General features: G+C 45.3%; 1 protein-coding gene across 1 annotated transcript; it reads right to left on the reverse strand.

Moving 5' to 3' along the window:
- LOC8054309 (myosin-binding protein 2) lies at positions 6412-10327 on the reverse strand (the record flags this gene model as incomplete). The annotated part of the gene is made up of 4 exons (XM_002468106.2): positions 6412-6911; positions 7070-8439; positions 8552-8755; positions 8848-10327. Coding segments are annotated over 3 exons (3030 nt in total), but the record flags the coding sequence as incomplete, so codon positions are not given.

Genomic DNA, 15342 nt, shown 5'->3' on the forward strand with positions numbered 1-15342 from the left:
TCAGACTTGAACCTAAGGCAAAGAAGATGGTTGGAATTAATCAAGGACTACAACCTTGAGATTCATTACCACCCAGGAAAGGCCAACGTGGTAGCAGATGCCCTAAGCAGAAGGTCATATGGTCAGCAGTTGGTGCCTAAGAACACTCACCTACAAGAAGAGATAGCACAGTTGAACATGCATATAGTACGTCAACCTCAAAATGGCAGTCTGATGGTGCAGCCAACTCTTGTGGAAGAAATCAAACAGATGCAACATAAGGATAAGGATCTGATGAAGATTCGTGAGCAAACTGGAGAAAATAAAGCTCCATACTTTAGAGTGGATAACAAAGGAGTATTGTGGTATAAAAACAGGATTTGTGTGCCCAAGGAGGGAAAGTTTCAAGAATTAATCCTTGATGAAGCCCATAACTCAGCTTATTCTATCCACCCTGGTGCCACCAAGATGTACATGGACCTAAAAGAAAGATATTGGTGGAATGGCATGAAAGCTGATGTGGCACGATTTGTTGCACAATGTGATGTTTGCCAAAGGGTTAAAGCGGAGCATTAGAAACCAGCAGGCTTGCTCCAGCCATTGCCTATTCCTGTTTGGAAATGAGATGAGATAGGCATGGATTTTGTGAATGGATTACCCAAAACTCTGAAAGGAAATGATTCAATATGGGTAATAGTGGACCGCCTTACCAAGGTTGCTCACTTCATACCTGTGCGCACCAAATATAGTGGAGACAAGTTAGCCCAGTTATATGTGGATAACATAGTCAAATTGCATGGTGTGCCAAGTAGGATTGTATCTGACCGAGGTACCCAATTTACCTCTAAGTTCTGGAAAAGTTTGCATGAAGCTATGGGAACCAAGCTAGATTTTAGCTCAGCTTATCATCCTCAAACTGATGGTCAGACTGAAAGAATAAATCAGATTATGGAGCATGTGTGCTCACATATGGTAAAGATTGGGAGAAAAGCCTAACTTATGCAGAGTTCTCCTATAATAACAGTTACCAAGCTAGTTTGGGCATGTCACCTTTTGAGGCTCTATATGGAAGAAAATGTAGAACCCCATTGATGTGGTCAGAAGTTGGAGAACGAACCTTGCTTGGACCAGCCCTTATAAAAGAAGTAGAAGATCGTGTAGCTGAAATCAGAGAAAAATTGAAAGAGGCACAATCACGTCAAAAGAGCTATTCTGATAAAAGAAGGAGAGAGTTAAGTTTTGCAGTTGGAGATTTTGTGTATGTCAAAGTCTCTCCTATTCGAGGAACTCGAAGGTTCCAAGTTAGAGGCAAGCTAGCACCTCGGTATATTAGACCATATCAAGTATTACAGAGGATTGGTGCTGTAGCCTATCGTATTCAGCTACCTGAAGAAATGTCAGATATACACAATGTGTTTCATGTCTCCCAATTGAAGAAATGTCTCAGAGTACCAGATGAACAAATATCGCCAGATACAGTTGATTTACAAGATGACCTAAGATATCAAGAAGTGCCAATAAAAATCCTAGATACAGTCACCAAGCAAACTCGAACGACAACAGTCCAAATTTGTCGTGTTCAGTGGAGTAGACACACTGAAGCAGAAGCAACATGGGAAAGAGAAGATGCCCTGAGAAAAGAGTTTTCCCATCTATTTAGGACCCAGCCGAATCTCGAGGACGAGATTCCTTTTAAGTGGGGTAGGTTTGTAACATCACAAAAATTCACATTAAAAAATCACTCGCATTAAAAAAAATTATTTTCAAAATATATTTCAAAAACTATAAATCATTTGAGCTCTATAGTATCTCCATCTAATCCTTTTTTCATCCATTCTAATTATCCATCTTTAAATATAACCTGCACCGCATGGCATGAGCATCATATGTCCGCTACTTATCCCTCTTGCTCGCTCGCTCTGCCCGATACCCGGCAACGGCGCGTGCACCGACCCCACCACCATCAGCGCCGCAGCGCACTCACGCCCGGCCCCCTCGCCGAGCGCACTCGCTCGCGCGCGCACCGCGGCATGCGGGCCCCACCTCTTGCCTTTTCTCGCGCCTCTTTTGCTGTACAAAAAGATAGCAAGTCGCGACATACAACTAGGCACCATTTATATTTTTTGCGCACAAATAATAGCAAGTACCAGCAAGCTTACATGCGAGAGAACATAGCAGTGCACCTACACGAATATATATCTCATGCATGCATGCAGGACATGCCACCGACCATTTGCATGCACCTGCATGCAAGGACACGGTGATTAGGCACCGTCCATTTGCATGCAACGTGCATGCAAATGGGACATCGTCCTTCGCATGAAATTAGGCACCGACCATGCGCTACAGTAGCATTTTTAATGGCACGTAGCTGAGCGCTTTGGCCTATAAAAAGCCAGCCTCAGGTGCTCACTCTCACCACCCGAAAAGCACATTCACTCACTCGCTCACTCACTCTCACTTCGCGTATACCGTATACGGCCATACGCACAAGCCGAGCTCGACTGTCGTCGCAAGACGAGGTGAGCAGCTCATGAGTATCTCCTTGCTCTTCTCTGTCCTTCTGTAGTATTTTTCTGTATTTTTCCATGTATTTGTCTGTACCGGTTCACTGCCAAGAACTCCACGAATAGAACCATGACATACAGAAGAGTTCTAATGATCCCTGCTAATTTCTCTCTAACCATGCATGTGTGGGCCAAGCATTAACTCCAAATAGTACATGCATGCATGAAACATGCACTACCAGCCAAACAAATGCCCACGTGAAGCATCCATTCCTTAATTATCGTTAGCCTTTTTCGCATGATTAAATTCCGGCCATTTCACAAATGCCACATGCTAACTCTGATTTTAATAATTCTTTTTCCTAAATTCATCTAAAATCATGATCTACCTCCCATATTAATTTCATGATTTTTGGAGCTCATTTGAATTTATATGATTATTTATCTGTGCCTATTGTCTGTGTCGTTCGTCGCGTATTTTAGTTGACGGAGTGAACGAGCCGGAAAACGAGAATGTTGGAGACGAGTACCGCGAGTTTGACGCCGAGGACCCGGACTGTCAGCAGGAGTTTGCCGAGGACGCCGACGGAGGCAAGTCCAACCGATCCCCTTTGATGCATATTGATCCTATTTTTAAACACAACCCGTAGAAGCCGTTTTAAATATTGCATGTACGATATATGTACGAAGTATTTTCGCTGCTTAGTTAAAACCTGTTGAATAGCCATCCTTGAATTGATATTACCCGATAATTGTCTTGTTCAAACCTAGGAACAAATAATATGCTATGACAGAAATATTATTATTTAGTATGCTTAGGACTTGTTACTCATCCTGGATACTCATCGCTATATTTTTCAAATATAATAATTTTAAAAGTAAAATGTGTGAGTGGTGAAAATAAATTGTGGGTATTATGAAAGGGTTAATGAACAAGTTATAGATGTGATTACTATAGAGATGGGGCGGATGGGATCTCTTTTGGGGATGCCCTGGTGTTGTGGCTTATACCTTGCGGGGTTAAGCGTGAAGATATCCGCCTTGTCTCGATTAAGGACTGAGTTGATGATTCATCTTGCCTAACTCATTTATCGTACAACCACTCGCCTTGCATGGGAAAGGTTTAGTCTAAATCCCTCTAGTTAGTATGGCAATCACCTGGAGGCAGGTGTGCAACGGGACACTAAGTGATGTATGTGAAATTGTGGAAATGTATGAAAAGAGCTTTGTGAATTATTGTGGTATCATGAGATGTGGCCTTAGTGTTCCCGTGGTGAGCGCCATTACTTAGCTATGGAGGGTAATGACTTTGATGGATCTGTGCTTGCACGACGGTGTAAGTTATGGTATCCTACTTGTGGGAAAAGTGTACAACCTCTGCAGAGTGTAAATCTATCTGGATAGCCGTGTCCGCGGTCTCGGACGGGTTATGGTTTGGTTTCAACAACTAGATGGGATGGTATGAGTGAAAACATGAGAGTGAGTGTGATTTTGGAAATAAATGGTTGACTACCATTGTGTTGTGGGAACAAGATTTCAACAACACTTAAAATTGTGATCAAACCCTCATTTTTAGAAATACTATCATATGTGGAAAAAGAGGTCTTTTACAACAGTATTTGTGAAATGAAACCTTGCATGTGTAAAAAGATAGCGTTATGCAAATAAAACTAAGCCACATCCTTGATTTATCCATATGCATATATACTGTTATCCCCTTTCGTAGGGTTAGGTTGGATTTGCTGAGTACTTTGTACTCACCCTTGCTTTATTAAACAGAGGAAGATCCGGACTTCGATCCCGAAGTGGCGTTCGAGTAAGGTCGTGTCTGCACCCAACTAAGCCTGTGGCATTGGGACTCGTCAGATGTTCGATGGCGATATCGTTTGTTTCTAGGTCCTTTAGACCTGTGTTGTATTTTGGTGTCTTATTATTATAGCGTGCCTTCCTTGTCCACGCTTTCCAAGACTACTGCGCTAAAAGTTATCTGATGTAATAAATGTGTTACTAGCCTCCTGGGACTAGTATTGTATCACATTTGAGTTCCTGGTTTACCAGGGGCGCTTCAGGTGGTATCAGAGCCGTAGTTGGCTGTAGGACGCGACCTTAGGCTTTTCTAGACCAGTATTTTACTAAATAAACGTATTTTACAAAAGTTCTTACCCTCTTCCCTCTATTTGAAAAAAAATTCTCTCAGATGGCAGAAGGAGTTTGGACCAGCAGTTATTGTCTAAGTGTAGAAGGCTTTCCCAAGCTCTTGTATGCTACCATGCAGAAACTTGGAATCAAAGATCGCCCAGAATATGAAGGTAGAGAATATGAAGAGCATGAGACCGAGCGGTGTGAAGTTACTGTCTATATTGGGAGGCACAACAACATCGCACAACGTGTGACAGGCAGCTCCAGGTAGCAACAGAAGATGCTAGGGGGGCAATTGAGGAGTTGTTGCCTCCGCGCTACAAGACAAAGGATGACACACAACACCTCTAGGGGGGAATCGAAGCCTAGCAACACCATCATCGCCTCCCGATATAAAAGGTGAGACATGGGCTCCCGTAGAAGAGATTAAAACACCCACGATAGATCGTGCCATAGTCTAGCGAACCAAGATGCTTGGCCCTTGGTCGACTCCTCGCCCAAGCAGCTGAAACCCTAGAACAGTAGCATAGGGCTCTCCTACACCTCTGTTTCTCTCTTGTAAGAACTTGATCGAGCATTTCTAACCTAAAGGACACCACTGCTGGATATAGGGCTTAGACGCCTAAACCAAGATAAACCCCCATGTGTTTTGAGTGCTTAAGCCACTAGAGACTCACACATTGACCCACATCGAACAACCCGACTACTGCTACGGAATCGAAGCCACGACAATGGGCTTTAGAGACATGTGACACATTGTTCATCACCATCTTTCATAGGAAGATGGTAGAGTTTTTTAGGTTTTGACCATCTCACCTCATGGTACAAGAGAATATAAGCAAACTATGTTAAATTATTTCTTCGTACTTAGAACATAGTTTGATAGTTGATTTTGAGATGTATATTGAATCTATCCTATGTTGCTTAGGACCCCTTTGGTGCCGCTTTTGATTGCTCTATCTACGACTCCTAAGGCATTGTAGCGCACTATAGGTAGTGTAGCGTATAAAAAATGGCATTGGCTTTGTCCGTGTTATGATCCTTAGACATTTGGGGATAACCATTGCCATGAAGATGTCTAGTAAAAGTCGACGTGAAGGGAGACTAGAATAATTTGGCGGATTTGGAATAATTCTTCTTTATTGCTTGATTGAAAGGAGATACAATACCACCCTTATGTAGTTGAGAGGAGTTGACATTTTTTTAGGGTTTAATAGGGGAAAAACCCCACCTATTTCTTGTTGTATTAAAAGTAAGGAAACAAATACAGGAGAACAGGTGCTAGAGGGGTGCAAGAGGAGTTGACCATTACCAAACTAATCCCTACAATTAAGGGAATCTGATATCTTTCCTAGTCTTTATCCCTTCCTTGGCAATGGCACTATATTAGCATATGGTAAGATGTTGTAGTATTGTTCGCACCAGCCCCAAGTGGGTTGTACCAGGCTTAACATCTTAAGGGCCTGTTTACTTACTATGAGGGATAGTGGGCAAGCTCTCCGGCGATCCATTACAGAGCTGTTGCAGTTGCATTTGGGGCCTTTTCTTAGCTCCGATACATTGCTGATGTAGTCTCTAGTTGGACCCTTACATCTTTTTTTTGTTCTCAGCCTACATCCTTTTCTCTTTTGTATGTAGCGACTCTATGTCCCGTCTTTGCTTTTCTTTCTTTCTTTTTCTCTCTTTTGTAATGACTATCTGATACTAGGAACTTAGAAATTAGGATTCAATCTGAAGCAAAACCCAAGGGCTAGAGCCTTAGGGGATAATCTTTACCACAGGGGGATTTCATCATAAGACAGCCTTTCTTTTCATCATAAATCTGGCTATAGACAAAGAGCAAACTGCATGTACCAACCGTTCAAGCTACAACCTCACAAAAAAAATTACAACAAATACATGAGGACTCCCTACCTCAGCTCAAAAACAAATCCGAAGTTAACCAAAAGATTAAATCCGACAAGGAAAGATAACAAAAAAAAACATCCACATCTCCACTTGGGCTAACCTTTTTCTTTTGCCCCGTGCATGCCACAGAAGCTGTCACCATGATTCAGCTTTGTGCAGCGTTGGAAGGCCTAATGATTCCTACGACCGACCATCACAACAGAAAAAAAAAAGTTGGCAGTGCTGGACCAGCACAAAAGGGAGGGCCTGCTTCCGGCCCACAGACAAAATGAGCAGAGCCTCCCAATAATCAGGCAGTACCTTCCAGGGACCATCACCAATGCAGTGCCTTGGATTACTCCAATCCAGTCTACTCAATCGATACCAAGCTAGGGTAATCTGCAAATCATGATTGTTGCTGGACGTTATTGCTGGAAACTGCCAAAGTCGTGTGGCTATATGAACTTTTAAGGGGAGATGCTATGTTGAGGATATACACACAGTTTCATTAATCACTCTGATTCAATTGACATCTAGATTTGACAGAAGGTGCTTACCATTACCTCCTATAGACGAACTTGCTAGGCTGAATTTGCAGCTATGGCATCACCGGCATTCTTGACGTGAAGCTCCACATTGCGGAGATCGCGAAGATGCTGCAAAATCTCCTGGAGAAGGTCCATGCCCTTGTCTCCCTTCTTCAGGGATTTGATGCAGTGCCTCAGGAATTCCTTGTCTGCCTCCAGCGCCTGCAATCTTTCATAGACATGATCAACTTCCTCAATGATTGCCAGCCTCTCCTGCTCTTTGACAAGCACCGACACCGGCTTTGTTGCCGAATCATCGTCTTGATCTGCCTCTCCTACTCCTGCAGATGGCATTTGGTCACAGGTCTCGTCGCCGACTGCATCGAACAGAGGCAGAAGGCTCTTCCCTCTACTGATAGAGGCTCTTCCTCCGATTCTTGCCTTGTCACCGCTGAGAATATAATCAGGCGACTGAAGGCCACCGGCCGACAAATCGAAATCAATCGAGGAATGGCCAATAGCTTGTTTGCCGGTGTTGGTATCATCGTCTTCCAGTGTGAAGAGCCTCTCCTCCAGCGTCTTGAGTTCCTCCAAGATGGAAAGTCTCTCCATCTCAAAGTACGTCAAGGAATCATCCAGAGCCGCTAGGTGCTTGGTGCCTTCCTGATCCCTCATGGAGCCAAGTGCAGCATCCGATGAGCTCTGAACGTTGCCGACGTCGGGAGACTCGCCGAGCTCGCAGTAGTCGTCGGAATGCCCGTCGCTTTCCTCGCCGCTGGAGGACACGGAAGTGCCATTGCCACTGGGGCTTACGCTTACCCCGTTGGCCTTGAAGCTCGCCGTCCTCCTCCTCTCCCTGTCCTCGTAGTGCTGCACCTTCTGCCTGTACAGCTCGAGCTCCCTCTCCAGCTCCTGCTTCTCCCTCTCCCGCTTGGTGACCAGCTCGTTCAGCAGCTGCAGCGCCTCCTGGTCGTACTCGGACTGCTCCTCCATCATCCGCTGGTACTGCAGCGCCTCCATCTGCATCGCCGCCTTCTCTTCCTGCAGCCGGTTGATCATCGCCATCGTCTGGTTCGTCGCGATGGCCGCGGCGTTCCGCTCTTCCTCCAGCTCGGCGTACAGCGCGCCCAGCGCCTTCCGCTCCGCCTGCAGCGCCGATTTCAGCTGGTCCACGGTGGAAGGCTCGCCGCCTTCCATCTCGCTCGCCACGCTCCCATCCAGAGACAGCGACAACGACCGTTTCCTCTCGAGCAGAAACATTCTGTCGGAGCGTTGTGTAGCGGCGCTGTTCGTCGGTGTCTCAGGTGCTTTGTCTTCTTCGATCTCGCTCTGCTCGTTTGGTTGGAGGTCCAATCCCGTGCTCGTCGTCACCTCCTCCTGCTCAACTTCACCAGCTTCTTCTGCAACAGAAATTAAAATTAAATTTAGTACAACAAAAAAGTGTTAATAATCAACGACATATCAATGGGGATTTTTTTTGGGTGAATTAGTAGGGTTGAATCACTTAACTACCTTGCTCAGTTGGGTCTAGAATCTCCAATGGCAATGGCAGATCATCTGCAGCTGACAATGGAGAAACCGGCTCCTCCAATGCTGCCAAATCTTGAAATGGAACGACATGGTCATCTTGTTCCCGTTCGCATATATCGCTTCCGATTGATACTTCGCAGTTCGTGTCCACCTCAGCTGTTCTGTTGTCATCTTCAAAATTGGCTTCTGATATTGAAGCCAAAAACATGTGATGGTTATTACCAATTGACAAGAAATGGAACACGATGCTAAAGAAGCACAGCGCATGAAGAAAGTACCTTGAGGCACAAAGATGTGTTCTTCCTCGGCCGTGGAATCGCCAATTTCAGCAGTATCTTCAGGAACATCTCCATCATCTTGGGAAATGGAGTTATGATCAGGATGAGATGGGTTTGTTAAAATCTCAGGACAAGGTACGGGGCTGATGGGCATGACAGAGTCCTCGATCACATCAGCCGGCGTTGCAACCGAGGAATCCAACATCCTCTTCTCCTCCAGAACCACTCCGATATCCACATCCCTCGAATCCTGCTCATCTTCTACTACACGATTCACTCCGTCCTCCTCTTCAACATCCCGATGAAGACCCGAATCATCGGCGATCGTCATCTCATCAAGCGCCACCACCGACACCAACCGGTCGTCCCCGATCGCGGTGATGTCTTCGACCTGATCCATGAATTCCAAGGATTCATCCTGAACGGAAGCCATCACCTCGTCTTCTTGCTGTTGGCCTTCCACCTCGCTCTGCTGTTCTTGTTCTTGGCTCTCGACCTCATCCGGCTCCTCCTCGTCCTCTTCGTGATCATCTTGAGCCAGAAGAACATAGCCCTGATCGTCGTCTTCTACTTCCTCGGTTATCTTCTCCAAGACATGTTGATCCCTTGTAATTGTATCTTCTTGCTCGCGCAAAGAAGTCCGTACGACAGCTTTGCAGCAGGTACACGCACCTGCAGCATCGCTCGTCTTCTCCTTCCACTCGGACCGGCAGCCGTCGCACATCTCTCCGGCCTCCGCGAGCCGATGGTGGCGGAGGCAGTACCCCAGCGCGGAGATCTCTGCGGCGTGGTCGCCGCAGAGTGCGTCCCGCAGCCACCGCGCGGCGCCAGCCTCGGCATCGCCGCCTTCCGCCTGGAGGAAGAGGCGGTCGACGCGGGAGCAGAGGAGGCACGGCGGGCTGAGGCCGAAGTAGTCCGCGAACCTGGCGATGGCGTAGGCGAGCACGCCGTTGATGAGGAGCAGCGCGATGAGGACCCACTCCAGGGCCGCGTACGCCAGCGCAGACGTGACCCTGCGCGTCCTCCGGTGGAGCGCTGCCGCCAGCTTCCCCGCCGACGCCGCCATGGCTGCTCCCGCGCTCGCGCTAGCTCTCTCTTCCTCGCTCGATCGACCGCCCTTACGGCCGCGGCGCCGGCATGGACAGGCGCGACGACGTTGCTCGATCGGAGCCTCGCCGCCGAACGGGACCGGAGGAAAGTATGTTGTGGAATGCTTGCTGCGAGTGGCGACCTGCAAAGGCAGAGTGGGGGAATGAGATGGCAAGGGGCCAAGGAGGAGGGTTGCCGGTGCCGGGTTGGCAGGATGATGGATGAGTTGTTTTGAAGCTTCTTGGCTCTCGCCTTCTTCACCTTTGGAGGGAGAAAGGTCGGGCCATTGGACCCCATGACCATGAAGGAAAGGAAAAGCCTTGATTTTTGCAGGTCGGAATGCAGGCCTAGCATACGATTTTCCTGTTGGATGCGGCCGGTGGGCGGTGGGTCAGTGGAAATGGTGCACCGGCCGAGGTGACGAGACCGCCGTGCGCTGCGTTGCGTCTGTGAGTGGTGAGCACGAACGACCCGGCAGTCCGGCGGTTAGGACTCAAAAATCAACAGGCATGTCAACTGTCATCAAAGAGATTAAAACATGTTTATACACACGTAGATAAGAACGCATAGCCGATTTGACAGGACAGCATCGACAGGAAAAGAGTTGCTCTCCTCTGAATCACAGAACAGGCCTGGCTTTTACATTTCAGCATCGGCAATAGAATCCGATGCCCGTTCGTAGTGGTACACTCGTTCATAGCCAGACAGACGTGCTTGCTGTATTTTGCAATGTGATAGGAAAAAAACAACAGAGGCAGCTGGAGCCTGGAGGCTCACCACATTGGCTTATTATTTAAGTTGTGTCCGTTTCATATACTGTACTAGGGAAAGGAATCAAAATATCCTTATAACAGGCTGAAAAACCGAAGAAGCATTATGGCAGGCAGAGGACGGAGGACGGCTGTTTCAGGCACCAGCTAGGCTTGACTCCACTCCATGAATGCAGTTGGCGGTTTGGGATCGGATCCGAAATTCCACATCCTTTGCCATACGGTTCCGCACACACTCAATGGCTCTCACGTGCTGCACTACGACCACCAGGCACCAGCACGTGTAGTGCTAATTTTGCGTGTTTGGTTGGAGACGTTAAAGTTTAACAGATTTTATAGTATTTTTGTTTTATTTGATAATTAATGTCCAATTATGAACTAATTAGGCTTAAAATATTCGTCTAGTCATGTGTTCAAACATTTGATGCGATCGGAGCTAAAGTTTAACATGCGTTTTCAGCAGCAAGACAACAGCCACCATTCCTACAAGAGAGCAAGCTAACGTGAGTACTGATCCGGCGATCCCTATGTGGAGCAGCAAACAGGAGCACCGGTAGCAGGTTGGTTCTCCACTACTACGCCACCGTAGGACGGACGGTTGCTAGGACCAGTTGATGGGGAATTTCAAGCCACGGAGCACGGAGATGTTGGGCGAACAACGGGGGGCAAAGGCAAGAGCTGGATCGAATGATTCTGATCCGTTGCAGTAGTACGGGGGTGCCGTCCGTTGGTGGTGAAACGGTCGCCGGGAGCGGCCGTGCGCGGGCGGGGGAGAGGTGGTGGACCAGCCCAGACACCGGGTTGGAATGTGGTGGGAGTTGATTGCGCGGCCGCCGCGGCGCGGCGCCCCCACCCGCCACCGACCCGACTCCGCTTTCGGCAGCCTCATCGCCTTTGGCGAGTCTGATCAAGGATCCCAGGCTCCACAGCGCGTCTGCGTGGTTTTCTAATCCTTCGGTTTCGGTCCTTCCGTTCGTAACGGCCGCGCCTTCCACTTCGGGCCGTTCGCGCGCCACCAAGGCCGCCGCGGCACCGCCCCCACCGGCCATCGTTTCCCGGTTTCTTTAGCAAGCTTTGAGAGCTACTGGTGCGGACTATGGAGCCAACACGCGGTGTCACATTGGATTATCTCCGAAAGCGGCAGTCGACGAAAAAAAAGGGTGGCATTACAGGATGGAGTCAAGGATCTGCTTGAAGCAAACATGGGATAGTAGAGTAGGGACGCAGCCATAATGCGAACAGATGTCAAGAGACGTGTGTTTATGTCGGGGGGTTTTGTCACAAAACAGATAACATTGCAGCTGCCAGCTGGGAGCGTCGGAGCTTATTAAGTCCAGCTATGCACTGAAATGCAAAGAGGATCGAGTCTGCTGCCGTTCTTTATTTTTTCTTATCTCTCCATATGTATACCTCACATTGTGCAGCGCTAAATATATAAGTCCATCTCCTAGAAAAAGTATATAAGTTTATGAGGGTTGTACAAGAAAGGTCGTAGTTTATTGCTACTCATCCATTCTAAGTTATAAGATATTTTAACTATTATAGATTACTTCTACTATGTTATTAAACATATGGGATGTATGATCTAATGTATAGTGAAAGTTTTATATCTAGAAAAGTGAAAAACGTATTATAGTTTAGAGCGGAGAGAGTATTATATAATCCTTTTTCATCAAGGATGTTGGATGCCTATTATATATGATGTCTCATATTTAATAATCTCCTTCGCGTGCACTAGTTGAGCACTTGCATCACACCACAAGACATTTCTCCACCATAGCTATCATTGCTTGCTCAACTTAGTGTGTGTGGAATTACTTGTTCATCTTACATGAAACATATTAGTCCAACTAAAATTAACACTCAATTACCAAAACCAAATCAGAACCTTCACTAGTTTATACAATTTCTATCCTTATTTTAAATTAAAATTCTAGTGCTCGTTGCACCTTTTATATAAAAACACACATTTTATATTTTGTTCAAAATGGATTATAGGTTATACACTGCACGTTATTTACAACAAATAATATAATGTATAAGTAGTTCTTTCAACACTTAAGGATGTTTAGTGTTTATACACATATTACCCAATAATCTAAAAAGTCCTACAACCCTGCCTTAATTATCTCCTCTTGGTCTCTCATATTCTATCTTATCTCCTTTCAGCCTCTCACTCGACCCATACACTCTCGAGCGATGCTCCCCTTGGCCCTTTGCTTCCCACCACAAAATCTCATCGAGTGCGCCACCATAGGTGGCCCATGGCAATTGTTGCCTCCACCTATATCTCTGGCAACTTCTCGCACCTATCCCCGTCGACCTACCCGGTGGCAGTGCATTCATAGGCGATGGCCGCCTTGATGCTGAGTGTTCCATTCTTTGTTGCTCCGTCTCTTTCGTGTCTCACAGCGCTGAAGCTTATTGAGTAGGGGCTAGAAGAAGATCTATATGGATCTCTTCATTTAGCTCCTTTTTCTCTTCTAGTTTTAGATGCAAACTTTTGACACTGGAGTCTTTTATTTTCTATGCTACAACTCCTTGTTGTCCTTCATTGCTCCTCCTATATGTTGGTAGCTATTCTATCAGACCTGAAGAACTTAACCCAAATTCTTAAAAAAAAGAGAGAAGAATTTAACCCAAAATTTTAGGTACCTAGCCAATCCGTCTTTATACATTAAGGTACTAATCTCAACTTATAAATTCCAAAGACTAAACTATTAAAGACCAAAAAACCAACATGAAATCTTGTTTTTAAGGTCTCTTTGAACGCGTAGGTTTCATTTCACTATGGTATTATAAAACTTTTGAAGTAAGTAATGAGGGCCACGTCTAGTAAAATCATAAAGTCGTCTTATTATTCTCCGACACCAACATTAAATGTTAGTGTTCACGTATACTTCCTCAATTCCAAATCATAAATTATTATAGTTTTTATAAATATACAACTTTTGCTAATCATTTAGATATAGAATATTTCTATATACATAGTAGAAGCTATGCATGTAGAATATTAAAACAACTTGTAATTTAGAATAGAGGGAGTATTATTTTTATTACTGGAACATATGCTGAAATAGTGACATCACCCTTGAAAAACACACACTAAAGCTACCCTGATAAAAGGAGATAAACATTGTTGTCCTCCTTATCCTGTGATGCAGTGCAGAACATTTCTTTTCTAACTTACATTTTGCATCAAACAATGCCAATGTTAGTTTTTAGTTGAAACATACACTACTACAGAATGAGGCATTGGTCGATGCTCAAAATGGGCAAAAACCTCGGCCTTTTTGCCGCCCGGGGTTAAAGACCCCTTTAACACCGGTTCGTAACACGAACCGGTGCTAAAGGGTCCTGCCCAACGGCTACTGACAGGTGCTGTCGGGGCAGAAACCCTTTAGCACCGGTTCGTATTACAAACCGGTGCTAAAGGGGTCCCTTTAGCACCGGCCAGAGCCACGGGCCGAGGCAAACCCTTTAGCACCGGTTTTTGTTACAAACCGGTGCTAAAGGGTAACCCTTTAGCACCGGTTTTTGCCCTGAACCGGTGCTAAAGTTCCGGTTTATAGGCCGGCTCCCTCCTCCCCTCTGCCCATTCGAAACCGAGAGCACCATTGTTGTTCTTGTAGCTTCTTCTTCGTTGTTCTTCATTTGTTCTTCATCTCCAACACCCATCGTTGATCTTCTTCGACTCCGTCATCGTCTCTTCGTGCTTGGAGGTGACTAACTTTTGTCTTTCTTGTCTTTTCATGTTGTTTTTGGCTTGTGATGTTCGCATTATTTTTAGCTCAAATCCACGTTGTTATTTTGAATCATTCACATGAATTAGTATCCATATATATATATATATATATATATATATATATATATATATATATATATCGTATTTCATGGTTGACCTAGTATTAATGTAGTTTGCAAGAATGAATTATAGTATATTTTTATGATCTTAGAAAGTAGGATAGTTCAAATTAATTGGTTTGTTAATATCACTTGATTTATTTTTATTACTACATATAATGTCCATTGTATCATACATGTTTACTAGTAAATGTGGAATTTATAATTGTTTAAAAATTGAGTATGGATAGTAGATGGCAACCGTGACCGGGTCTTCGGTCTCTCAACGGGTTCAAAAGCGATACCGTCCGGAACTCCCTCTCATTACTTGTGGCAAGTGTGGGCAGAAGATTTTGATGGAGTACAAAGTGTCGAAAGAGGGAGTAAACAAGGGTCGTATATTCTACAAGTGTCCAGATCGTAATGTGAGTTATTTCCAGACATTTGCTTATATATGTGCATATTTTTTTAAATGATATTAATTAAACTTTTGATTCTCTCTTTTAATTTCAGTGGGACGGTACCGGCGGATGTACAGGTTGGTACTGGGAGGAAGAATACATTGAACACATTAAGAAATCTTTTGCACAGGTGGTTGAGGCTGAAGGTGGTGAGGCAGTGAGCCGACGAAAGGAGTTCAATGATGTTGATCAAGCGAATGATCTATCTATTATAGTTGGGATCGGACGCGAACTAATTATGTTGCTTAAGTGCATTTTAGTTTTGGTTTTTTTAGTGCTAGTTGCGATTGTATTTGTTGTAGCCAAGCTTTTCTAAATTAATCAACTATGTA

The sequence above is a fragment of the Sorghum bicolor genome, chromosome 1, assembly GCF_000003195.3.
Source record: "Sorghum bicolor cultivar BTx623 chromosome 1, Sorghum_bicolor_NCBIv3, whole genome shotgun sequence".
Classification (NCBI taxonomy): Eukaryota; Viridiplantae; Streptophyta; class Magnoliopsida; order Poales; family Poaceae; genus Sorghum; species Sorghum bicolor.